General features: G+C 40.0%; 1 protein-coding gene across 1 annotated transcript in view; it reads left to right on the top strand.

Moving 5' to 3' along the window:
- Window positions 1-13,587, top strand: part of LOC121713564 (E3 ubiquitin-protein ligase NRDP1) — a 71,675-nt gene that overhangs the window by 33,747 nt on the left and 24,341 nt on the right. The window contains exon 3 of the mRNA XM_042098272.1: window positions 9,746-10,017. Within this exon, the coding sequence (XP_041954206.1) occupies window positions 9,746-10,017 (272 nt within the window). The remainder of the gene's footprint in view (window positions 1-9,745; window positions 10,018-13,587) is intronic.

Genomic DNA, 13,587 nt, shown 5'->3' on the forward strand with positions numbered 1-13,587 from the left:
TACTTTAGGCTACACATAGCCAAGGCTACCGTCGGTGCATTTTAATAGTAGCCTAGTCTAATAAGCCACACCAGCTTGTCTTTAAGAGGGGAAATTGTATAGCCTATAACATTAGCTGAATCACATATTTGGCCATATGGTGTTTATCATAGGCTAGGCCTACATCATGAAACCAAAAAGTGTAACAAAGGCGAACACTTTAACAGGGGAAATTAATTGGGCATGAATCATTGTGCTGAACGGTATTTGTCAATGCAGAAACACACACGACATTCAAACTGTTGATAAGATGTGCACTATGGAAATTGGTCTGTAGGCTAACAATGTACTTGTACAGGTAAATGTTCAACAATTGCTGTACAGGCTATAATCAATTAGCTAAATCATTTGTCAAGCTGTTTAAATTTGTGCTACATTCAAACGCAAAAGGTGCTTTGATATCTTTTTCGTTTGAACGTCGGCAAGCAGGCATGTTGCGGTTGCAATGAATGAGGATAATTGATTTTATCTGCGGATTTATTTTTTGCATTATTTTGAATATGACTCGCTCCAGTCTCAGCACTTTCCACACGCATTTAAGTTCTAACACATATCCCCTCTCGCTTTCTCTCTCTCCATCCCTGCAAACGGTGCTTTCTTAAAGGAGCTGCACCATCTTACAACAATTGCATCTACATTTTCATATTATAATGTTTTGTCAAGTGTAAGCTTAAACTACCGTGATCAATTTAAGTTCCCGTGCCCCCGCTGAAAGTCTCATGCGCTTATCGTTACACTATCAAATCTATAAGTAACCATGACAAATAGGGTACAAGATATATAAACTCACGCTATTGTATTATCATATATGTTTGGTAATGGCTCAGCTTTCTCTGATTGTTCTACTGACTTGGAAAATGCATCATGGAAGCAGTAAGTCAAGTCGTATCAAAAATAGTAGTGGCAGAACTCCAAAGTGACACCTTGTGGTTGTTTGTGTCAACTGCAGTTTGTGCCATTTCTGCTGAGAAAATGGGGTGCGTGATTCCTGAAGGAACCCGTCCAAACTTAACTGGGACCCACTGTATATCGTGAAGATTTTTCCTGCCATCTAAGGCATCTGTGAGGCCAAGCCTCACCAAGTAGCTCGTTTGTTTACAACTAACATTTCATTTAATTTAACTGCTTTATAGGCTATGTCGAAATAGTTTTCAACATTTTGAATAGTAGTGTAGGGTGAATTGAAATGTTCTCAAAGTAGCCTTATGGCTGAAAGCTGCTTGGGATCCCTCCTGTCAAGAAATATAACCACAAACGCGCTTCCTGCACTCATTGTTTCAAAAGGAGTAATTTCGGCTTTGTCAGAACTGAAGAGCTGTGGACGGCACGGCACGGAGAATGCCCAATGAAAATAAATTAACGCAACGCAACACAACACAGACCCCGCTTCTCTCGCGTCAGTCACTGACAGTAGCCTTGAATAAATGCATGGGGAAAAACACTTCCCCATGACAAAGACATCGTAAAACACTGAAAGTTAATATTTTGTCACTAGCAACATACATCTGTCCTTTGTCAAATGTGTTATGTTCCAAGTAGCCTATATGCGTAATTCTGCTTCATAAAGTTGAACAAATACATTTGCTTATTTCACAGAAAAATATAAATAGCCAGTTAGGGTCTACAGTGCAGAGTTGGTAAGTTATGGTAGGCCAACTTGGAGTGAACATACAAACAGGGGAAATTCTTTCTCTAGTAGCTGAGTAGCCTGATGGTAGGCGGGTGCGCACGTATAAGGCCGAACATGCAAGCGCCAATGAATCGTGCTCTCATGACAATCACACCGTTAAACTTAAATAGGTTAACATCACTCTAAGTTTGCCTTCAAGCAAGGAAAACGATGATTTGAAGACATTTGTTTTGTTGGAAGGGCAAGGGGGTGGCAACAGGGCAACACAGAGACAGGCCCGATGGCAGGGCTGTTATGAGAGTATTCAAATATGGGATATTCTACGGGGAAACATTAAAACGGCAAGACAGCGGGGTAAAGTTAAAATACGTGATAAACACGGAAAAATGCATTGCAATTTGGCATGCATTGTTTCGGTCCCCGTGTACAGGGATTATTTGTCATATTATTAATCACATATGATTATTTGTGAAATTGTGCAAACAGGTGCAACACATTTGAAAAGGAAGGACTGGTAGCATGCAAGCTCACAGGAAAGATTGATTTAAGAACGTTATCACAGTGTGTGGCTGTGGCGCAAAGCAGCGCGGGCGGAAGACAGCGACAATTGACAAGGGAGGGTCATGTCTTCTTTTAACAATTCTGTCGGATGGTCATTGAACAATTTCTAGCAGGTAAGGGAGGGTCATGCAACTTTTGACTGAAGCACTCAAAATTCCTCCGGTGGCCCCTTCAATAAATAATAAACAGTCCCTAGATTGCTGCTGGGCCATATGTCTTGGTTCATGTCTGTTAACAACTCATTGCCGTCAAACGCACAGCCTATCTCGCGGTTGCATCCATTACAAACAAACATGCAATGTTGAACGTCTGGGATTGGGGAGAGCACTAAATGCTCTACTGAATAAGCACAAAGTCAAACCTTTAAATGAAAAACACTCTTTAATAATCAAAAAAATAAACCACTAATGAAGTAAACTTGTGACCATCAAAAATCGTTTATCGCCTGTAACTCCGTGATAACAGGACGTAACAGGAAGGCATTTGGCTGAGCAACGGAGGTTAATATGCTCTATATTTTGTCCAAATGATGTCTGTCTATCATCGAGAAAACCAGAATGTTTAATTTGTCCTGCGTTTCTTCTACCGCTGCAAACGGGATTGCAGGGCAGGCATATTTCAGGCATATTTCTGGCTATTAAATTATTTCTAAACCAGTCTGCTAAAGTCTGTAGTGAAGTCTGTGTAGGGTTTTCCAGGCTCCATTTCTTTTTACGAGACACCCTGCTCACTTGAGACATCTACCGATTGTTTGGGTTGTTGCAGCGTCGTTGCAGCGTCACTGGAAAAATACAAATTAAAGTCGCGTGATCCCGCGCGCGGACCGCGAGTGAAGCTGGCCAAGTCGAAGCACTGCCCACTGTAGGCTATTTTGAAACTTCTGCGGGGTAATGGGAGCATTTGTTTTCAAAACATAATTGCATCTTTCCATTCCAACCATTATTAGGCCTATTGTTATCATTTTTTTGCAAGGTGTTGCTCCTGGCAAGACTTGTTTATAAGACGTTTGGTGATTAATTGATAGCTGTTTTTGGGACACGTTAAATGTTCTTTGAGCGCATAAGATAGATAGATAGATAGATAGATAGATAGATAGATACTTTATTGATTCCCAAGGGGAAATTCAAGGGTCTCAGTAGCATACAGACATCACACACAACATGCACAGCAGAAATGGTAAACATAAGTTTAAACATAAGTATAAACATATAACTAAACTCCACTGTACAATAAAGACAGTAGAAGATAAGAAAACTAAGAAAACTAAATACTAAATACACTATATAAATTAAATTAAGAAAGTCCAATGTGCTTGAGGGTGATCAAGCATAAGACGCTTGTAGTGAAAGGGCCAGGACCCAGGGTCCTAAAGGGAGTGAGTGTCATGGTGAAGGTGCAAACAGTAGTCCAACCATAGTCCTTAGTTATGTGTGCATGGCAAGGTGCTCAAGAGAGTGAGTGTCATGGTGAAGGTGCAAAAAATAGTTCAACATTAGTCCAACAGTGCAAGAGTAAGGTCTAGAGACCAGCATAAATAATATGGACAAATAGGAGAATAAAGTATAATGTAGACAAGGTAAAATAAAAAACTATTTCAGTGCAAAAACAGGTTGAGGTAGTAGGGTTATAGCCATTCATTCATTCAGTATTGTAGCAGAAGCCTGACCGCAGCCATTGATCATGTGTGCTAATATAGCATGAAAAACAGTGTAGCAGTAAAACAGTAGTGAAAACATTAGGCTGTGTACATTAGTAAAACAGTAGTAAAGCAGTAGTGGGCAGTCAGTACTCAAACATGTAGAGGGTGGAGAGGCAGACAGACTAAGCAGAGAAGTCTATCTCTCCTCTTCCCTTTAGTGAGGCATTGAACAGTTCAATGGCCCTAGGAACAAATGACTTCCTCAGCCTTTCAGTTGTGCATGGCAGTGAGCGAAGTCTCCAGCTGATCAAGCTCTTTTGGTTTTTGATAGTGCTGTAGAGCGGATGACATTCATTGTCCAAGATGTTGATCAGTTTGTTTAGGGTCCTTTTGTCAGATATTGAAGTGATGCACTCCAGTTCAGCTCCCACTACAGAGCCAGCCTTCCTTACCAGCCTGTCAAGTCGCCCAGCATCCTTCTTCTTTGTGCTTCCTCCCCAGCATACCACTGCATAGAAGAGGGCGCTGGCCACAACAGACTGATAGAACATCCTGAGGAGCTTGCTGCACATTGAAGGGCCGCAGCCTCCTCAGGAAGTACAGCCTGCTCTGTCCTTTCTTGTAGAGTGCATCAGTGTTGGCTGACCAGTCCAGTTTATTGTCCAGGTGGAGACCCAGATACTTGAAGGTGCTTACCACCTCCACATTGACCCCATCAATGGAGACTGGTAGCAGAGCGGGCTTAGACCTGCGGAAATCCACCACCATCTCCTTGGTCTTTGAAGTGTTTAGTTGAAGGTGATTGAGTTTGCACCACTGCACAAAGTCCTCCACCAGGCTCCTGTACTCCTCGGGGAGTAAAACGACTTGTTGCCGTTTTGGGACATAGGCCTAAACTACGTTAAGCTTTTTCACGTTAAGGTGGTATTTGTTGTTACATTAGCTTCAGAAACACCGCTTCAGAAAGCTGCAGGGTAGCGCGGGGCACAAAGAAACGCGGGGTTAAATGTAACATGGACTTTTTTCCTAGTTGCAGAGGGTTGATCGGGGCATGCTATTGGTCAGTTAACCACATTACTATGAGACGGTGTTCCACAAATTTTCAGTCAGTGGACGTGTTTTCACGTAGATACAGCAAAACGTCTTTTGAAGGCATCAAAGTAAATAGGTGGTAGTCTTTCGATTACTGAGTTGTGGGTGCAGCTCACTGACTCTTGTCTTGTATCATCTAATAATCGTCTTGTAGGCTAAAAATGAACACCGTTTTGAAACATGTAGTCAACACATAGCAGGAGCTATCTTATAACAAACGTGACCGAGCGGGGTTAGTTGTAATGCGCTGTTACAACTGTACAATTATGTTGCAATACAAAAATATGCGCGTGTTAGTTTAGTTAGTTTTGTGATGTTTTGCACTTTTGCCTCATGTGTTTTCAGGTTTGAGGGCTTTTCTTGGCAAGATTTATGAGAGTTATGTATCATAAACAGTCAGATCCTATCCTATCATACACATTCAGATACATTTATTTAATTAATTGAATTAAAAACAGCCTTTTGCATTAGTGTTACAACTAACCCCGCATATGGGGCAGGTTGTAACATTTAACCTATCGCCACTCTCGGTGGAATACAAGAACAGTAGGTCCTACAAACAAACTTTCCAGTGCACATTTGTAACAGAGATATGCATGTTGCTTGTTAAAATATATGACTAGTGAAACTCAAATGATTTTAGAAATATTTAGCCAAAGCCAAAAAGTGTTACTTTGTGTCCCACGCTCCCCCACTGCTTGTGAAAGAGTGAAAAAGTTCACTCCAAGTTGGCATACCCTATAAACTGCATGGCAGTAGGCTATTTCTATGTATCTATAAAATTACCACATGCGTTTGTTCAACTTTATGAAGCAGAATTACGCAGGCTATTTGCACACATTTTGTTTGCGCAAGACAGAGAAAATACAGCGCACGCGATTTTGGGCTGCACTTTGAAACTCGTTCCGGCGCCCCTGCCTTGTTGCCTTTATGATTTCCTTATAACTTTCTTATACTAAATAGGAAATGCAAACAATGACATGCCCAACCCTGGAACTGACTGACTCTCTGTCTCTCTCTCTCTCGTGCGTGCGCGCGCTCTAAGCAGCCTACGTTTCAAATTATGGTAGCCTAAGGTAATGTTCAAGTTAGATCTGCTGCATGAAGGAGAGTGAGAGGAAACCCGTGTCCTGCTTTTATATTTGACAAATCTACCTCTTCTCACAGTTCCAATGCATGATCTAAATAATGGTATATTTGTTAGTCAACTTTGCAAAATACATTAAAAAAATATTCGGGGCTGAAGCCCCGGCAAAATCGGCTGGCAACGCCCCTGATAAGACATATAAACTCACGCTATTGTATTATCATATATGTTTGGTAATGGCTCAACTGTCTCTGATTGTTCTACTGACTTGGACTGACTTGGAAACTGCGTCATGGAAGAGCAGTAAGTCAACTCCCAAGTGACACCTTGTGGTTGTTTGTGTCAACTGCAGTTTGTGCCATTTCTGCCGAGAAAATGGGGTGAGTGATTCATGAAGGAACCCGTCCAAACTTAACCCTTTGCAGACCGCGCCGAACATTCCATTTTTTCATACTCGATGGCCTTATGGCACAAAAAGGCTTATTGTGTGATTATGCTACATGACAGATATATAATTTACCCACCATTTGCCCTTTCAAATGGTATAAAATATAATTAATAATTTTGAGGAGAACACACATATTTTTTAAAAAATATCTTTAAAATTCAACCCCAAAAAACACAAAACTATCAGTTTGTCAAGATTAATCTCATTTTCCCCCCAATTTCTGTTGTAGATAGAGAAAAACTTAGAGTGTATGGGAAATTCACAATTTTCATATCTCCAGAAAGCCTATGATGTGACGTTTTTGAGGAAGTTTTCATTGATAACATTGGTTGGGGTATGGCTTATTAGTTATTAGACTGAACGTCATCGGTACTGGGGTACCGAAATTAGAGCGTGCGGTCTGCAAAGGGTTAACTGGTACCCACTGTACAATGAACTACCACACCAGTTTCCAGCCCTCTACCACTATTAGAACAGATGTTATGGGCTTCCAAAAATGCCAAAAGATGAAATGTGAAATTCCGTTTGAGATATTGACCTGACACTTCAGATTCCCTCGTTTGGTAACATTAGGCATATTTTCACAGCTTTTCAGCAAAATCTGAGAGGTACCATGTACATGATACCCCGATATTGGCTGTTTTCACATGGAATGACCCTAAAGCTTTCATTCCTTTGGAAATAGAAGCATGTAATGACATTATGCTAGCTAGATATTTTCAGTTTGCATTTAAAAGTGAATTATGAGTCTGGTAGCCACCTAGCTATCTGAGTGGAATGCATTTTAATCCGCAAATCATGTGCTTTATGTAAATGCTTAGTTTAAGGGAAACAAATTATTGAAGACTTCAAGACTCACCAGTTTCATTACACAAAGACACTCTTCATTGTCCATTTTCCAAATCACAGTGAATGCAGCCTGTCAAAATGCCTTGGCTCTCACCGTTTATAACTGGTCAGTAGTTTTTCAAAAGCCCCGAATTCTTTTTTTGTATGTGTTTTCAATTTCCGATTCTAATTTCTAATTTAACTTCCCCTCGGTTTTTCTATAAATGTTACAAAATGTAGCAAATATCCCTTATTTTCAAAGCCCAATATTGACAGATAATCTGATTTCCCACACCATGAGTTTAGGCAATGCCAGAGCTGAGATGTAGCGGTTTACGTCATAAACCTGGCAGGAAATTTCAGAGCGGCGCAGTCAGTTTAAACAGCAAGCCGGTAATTGTCAAGACATTAGGCAATTAGGCTACTGTACCCCGGAATACAAAAATAAACTTCAGAAAGACTGAAAGTTTGTTGTACTGTATTCATAGAGTCTCAATGACCGAATCAGTAGATTTACCTATTGTCAGTTGAGTTCGTTCAATTAATTTATTGTAGGCTAGCCTAGGCAAATATGAAACGGAGATGTAACGTGGCTACCGGCTGGATTTTAAACTTGCATGTTTCATGCAAAAAATACCATGGGATTGATGTGTTCTTCATTTGAGGAACGTAATCAATTGCGGACGTGCACAGACAGCTCAGACACAGAGCGCATATAGGCCTAGGTTAGGCTACTTTCACTTTCTAGAGTGCGCATTCATTACGTAAAAGATGCTTCATACCAAAACAACGATCAAACATTATCAAATGGATCATGACAAAGACTTACTCCAATAAGAAAATCGAAACCAAAATGATGTAAGTGTAAGTGTTCTCTCATTGACGCCTGTAGCCCTATAAGGAAAATGCGATTTCAGTTTGTAAAATGTATCCCCCCCCCCCCCCAACTGAATTAGACCCCTATGTGAAGCACTGAGGGGGGAATTCCCCCCCCCCATTTTGAAAAATGAATTTAAAGCCCTGGATTAAACTTAGCTAAATGTGTTCCACTGAACATTATAATAAGTGGGTTCACAATGTGTGGGGCTGTGCTAAACCTGACCATAAGGCTACTTTGACCAGAGTTCAAAGTAAAAATGTATTGAGACAAGGTAGCATCAAGATCATAATAAAAAGAAAACATTAAACATACAAGGTAAAATCATTTAAAAATATAGAATAATTAATAAGCAAAAAACAAACAAAAGCAAAAGTAGTAAAAAAGTAATAAAAGACGAGGTAGAATAATTAGCAAAGCCAATTTCATTGAACATAAGAGAAGCCTACAAACATTAATCATAGGCTTGTTATATTTATGACAGTGGAATTTACTGAACGCATTTGATCACAGCTGACAAATTATGCAGAAACATTTTCAACTGGAGCAAAACAATGCATGAATGTAGCTTTGGCGCACATGAAACACAATTGAGACAATAGATTGACCATAATGTACAACTGCAAAGCCTTGTCATAGGCATGTTACATTCATGACATGAAAAGTAGAACTTATTGAACAAAAATGACAAATTACGCAGTCATCTAAACATTTTAAACTTGCACAAAACTGCATGAACCCAGCATAGGTGCGTCGCATAAATTAAAACACATATTGAAGCAACAGCTTGACCATTGGACAATCCTACTGCAAAGCCTTTCCATAGGCATGCAATGTTTATGACATAAAAAGTAGAATATGAACGCATTTCATCACACCTGTAGACGAGTAGACGGGCCTAGGCCCGTCCAGGCCCGCCCATGCCTACGCGTATGACAGTTTAGCATTGTGATGGCTTGTGGATAGAAACTGTTAAAAGATAGGAGGTTTAAGATAGATAGGACACACCCATGAGGTTTGAAGTTCTGAAATAGGAAGATAGGATTTTTCTTATCTTTGAAACTTCATGAAGGTACTGTCTGTATAAATCGTCTTGTAAATAAATACCAGAGCTTTTTCAAAGTTCCCAATGTCTCGTTTTAAATGTCAGGGCCGTCGGAAGTCTACCAATGAAGTGTGGAGATACTTTGAGCCTCGTAAATGGTATAAAACAGTGATTTATTTGCATGGCTAGGCCGATTGCCGAGGCACCCCCATTGAAAAAGCTGTTGGTAGCATCGGCTAACTAGCGCCAGATTTCGGAGTGCAGGGGACAAGCCGAGATCAGCTATGAGACATACGTTCACACTCGGTATCATGTTTCAACACACTTTAGGTCAATATCACACTGGATTCTCCTTTAAGTTTAAATAGGACAAGTAGTTAGGATATTTGCTGTAATCAGGCTGATGACTAAATTAATTGCTGCCATACTACCATTTTAGGCTGTTTGATTGATTTCTCTCCTGTACTCACATCTTTTTTCCCCTGTTCCTCATGTTCAGGCCCCTCATTGTGAGCATGCCTTTTGTAATGGCTGCATCACACAGTGGTTTGCCCAGCAGCAGATATGTCCAGTTGACCGCACAGTGGTGACGCTTGCCCACTTGCGTCCAGTACCGCGGATCATGCGAAACATGTTATCCAAGCTGCAGATCACCTGTGATAATGCCAGCTTTGGCTGCACTGCAACACTGCGTTTGGATCAACTTCACTCACATCTCAAGGATTGTGAGCACAATCCAAAGAGACCGGTCACCTGTGAGGAAGGCTGTGGGTGAGTGTGGCATTCTGTACTAAGATAAATATAGTTTTCATATAATTGTGTGGATTGTATACACTACCCGGCCAAAAAAAAGTTACGCTCTAGTATTTTGTTGGACCTCCTTTAGCTTTGATTACGGCATGCATTTGCTGTGTCATCGTTTCCACAAGCTTCTGCAATATCACAACATTTATTACTGTCCAGCGTTGCATTAATGTTTCGCCAAGATCTTGTATTGATGACAGGAGATTCGTACCACTGCGCAAAGTCTTCTCCAGCAGATCCCAAAGATTCTCAATGGGGTTAAGGTCTGGAGTCTGTGTCTGGTGATAATGTGTCATGCTCCTTGAACCACTCTTTTACAATTTGAGCTTGATGAATCCTGGCATTGTCATCTTGGAATATGCCCGTGCCATCAGAGAAGAAAAAATCCATTGATGGAGTGACCTGGTCAGTCAGCTGCCCTCATTCTTTGGGTACATAACGTTACTGAACCTAGACCAGAACTGTAGCAACCCTAAATCATAGCACTGCACAGGGAGGCTCTTACCTATTTGCTTAGTTAAATCCAGGTGGTGACCTTTTTTTTTGGCCAGGCAGTGTTTGTTACCAGTTCATGACTTAAATTTGTTCCAGTTTTATTCTAAATGCATGTTTATTGTTGAAAATGTAAGAACTAGAATTAACTAGACTGCATTTCCGGCGGGAACTTTGAAAGTGTGCTTGCCCTGATCCGGTCACCAACGTGAGCAGACAGTGACATACGCTATGCTGAACCTGGCTTGATCCAAGCATTCTAACAGTGCCTTTCAGTGTTGGAGCAGTGGCAATACCTCAAAAGCTCTACTCAACTATTGCCTTGCGGGGTGAATGCGGTTCGTTGGATTTTACCTGTGGCCTGCCTTCGAATTTAGCTTCTATGACTAAAATCAAATCAATAAAATAAAACAACAGCAGTGATTGGCTGAAAAAATAAGTAATGTCACACGTCTTGCACCTCTTAAACTGGGCTATCAGGTAACCTAGAGAAAAATTTGAAATTATGAAATATGACTAAGGCATTAAAATGCTGCTTGTTTGTCAGGATACTTTTTCACTGATTTATTTTAAAAATATGAGCTATGAGTGTGAATATATTCCATCCCCTAATTCTGTTTTACTGGTTTATTTGACAAATAATCTATATGGATTTGCTCTATAAAGACCTTATGTCTGTTTGGGATTGTTTTGAGAGCCTATTGATGTATCTCAGAATAAAGGAATGTCCACAACATTAGTGATGTTTTTTTTGTGTGTGTGAATGTATTTTACTTAACTCATTGAATGTAGCTGGATACTCATGAACGCATGTCTCTAATAGCCACAATAGGAGTAATTTTAACAACACCGTATTTTGTGTGGCCCATAACAACCCAGTGGATCATGAAAATGTGCCAAAATTCACATTCCTTGCTTGTTGTTGGTACATTAATCCCATTCAGATTGCCACTTATCTGAGATGTAAGAGTTCAGTATAGGTTTAAGGTCTGGGGCAGGGATTTGACATTCTGTGACTTCTTCATTGAGGGCTTGCTTAGCAGCACTGTCCGCTTTCTCATTTCCCCTCAGACCAACATGGCCTGGGACCCAGCAAAAAACTACACTCAAGTTCTGGTTCTTTAGACGTTCTAGTTGATCAAGCTCAGCTTTGGTTGTACTTTTTGCGTGATATTAAAGCCTACTGGAAAGATTTTTAATGGCAATTTAATTGAATGCAATTTACTTTTACGATTAAATAAAATTAATTTATCCCTCTCACCCATAGTTTTCTATGTATTTACAAATGTACATAGGCCTACTGTAATTACATTTATACATAGTTATTCTACTGATCTTTATACTATTCATCCTGCACATAGACTTATTCTTACTACTCTTATAATGTTGTTTCTGCACTACAATGACACTGTTTCCACACTGCACATAGCTGTATGTTATGTACATATCTGTTATATATTTGTCATATTGAATATCCATATTTTTTCTGTTTTATTATATTCTGTTAATACACTGCATATATCTATATTATTATTTCTACTATTATAATGTTACTGCTACATCTACATACATGATTCTACTTATTGTATGAGATGCTAATACACTGCTAATACACTGCACATATTTATATTTAATTCATATTACTCTAAACCACCTTCTGTAAATCAACTGTATACTACTGTTTACATTGCACTATATTTCTTGACCTGTCTGTATATTTAATCACCTTTCTATACTTTGCATCACATTGCATGCATACTGTAGCTACATGAATCACAGCTAAGATCCTTGGTTGCTATAAAGGCCAGTCGTTCTAAATGGATGGTTGCTATGGCCAAAGGCCAGTTATCTCTGCCGTTGTCAAGCGGGCATATCCTAACTTTATCTTATTTTAAACATTTCTATTTTACTTAGCCTACTTCCATACAGTGAGTCCCATTAAGAAGTGGCCACTTCATTCGCGCTTACCTTGATTCACGCAGCAACATTATTAAATTAATCTGTCACCATATGCCTATGCCAACGTTTGCAAGAGGAGAATCTTTTAATTTGATTCACAATGAAACGTTACATGTAGCCTGCTACATGTAAACAATAAGTAGGCTAGTTTTGGTTGTTGTTGGTGGTGTTACTGCATCCCTTAGTTATGCCTACAATGCAAAATTGTTCCCTCGTGATCGTTAGACGCATTTCAAAACATCGCGACGTGAAATGCCAACACAAAACATTGTTTGTGAATCGGTCTTATTAGGAGTCCTCGCTTAAGCTGTCACAGACTCAGGCGCTACTTTTAGGGCTAAAATGCTTCCTGAATTACTCTTAGTAAAAAAAAAATAGGAGTCCTAAAGTTATGAGTACAAGCATCTCTATATAGAACTCTGCATTACGGACCAACAAACTGTCGCTGTGTTATAGCAGCTAAGTCCACCGAGTTGCCGATCGCTCACGACTTTCGGACTGGTTTGCTTCCAGTAATATCCAGACTAACAAGGCCTAACGTTCACGTTATCTCCAGACTGCCAGTGAGTGTAAAGAACTTTGTTGGCGTTGCATCGGTTGTGGAGACACAGCTGTGCGCAGTTTCACGCGAGTCATCATTGCCCTTGGACATTTTCAGCCGGCTGGAAATTGGACTAATTTTATTTTTATATTTTACTTATTTTATTTATTAATTTGTTTGTTGTCTGTCTTGTATGTCTTGGTGTCACAGGTACGCTGGCGACTACGCCGCTCCGTCCGGCATCTTTTGCGTTTGTTATTTCTTAAATATAGTTCTATGTCTTGGTGTCACGGGTACGCTGGCGACTACGCCGCTCCGTCCGCTATTGTCTTTGTTAGTGTATGTGTCAATGACAATGTCTTATATGTGGAGCGCTTTGGTTTGCACTCTGTGCATGTTAAATGCGCTATACAAATAAAACTGACTTGACTTGACATATCAAATGACCATGGCATTACGCTAAGCAACATAAATCCCATAACGTTACAGCAACATCTCCTCCCTATGACCTAGCTAGCTAGCTTCTAGCCACACAAGAAATGAAT

Source organism: Alosa sapidissima, chromosome 7 (assembly GCF_018492685.1).
Source record: "Alosa sapidissima isolate fAloSap1 chromosome 7, fAloSap1.pri, whole genome shotgun sequence".
NCBI classification, from domain to species: Eukaryota; Metazoa; Chordata; class Actinopteri; order Clupeiformes; family Clupeidae; genus Alosa; species Alosa sapidissima.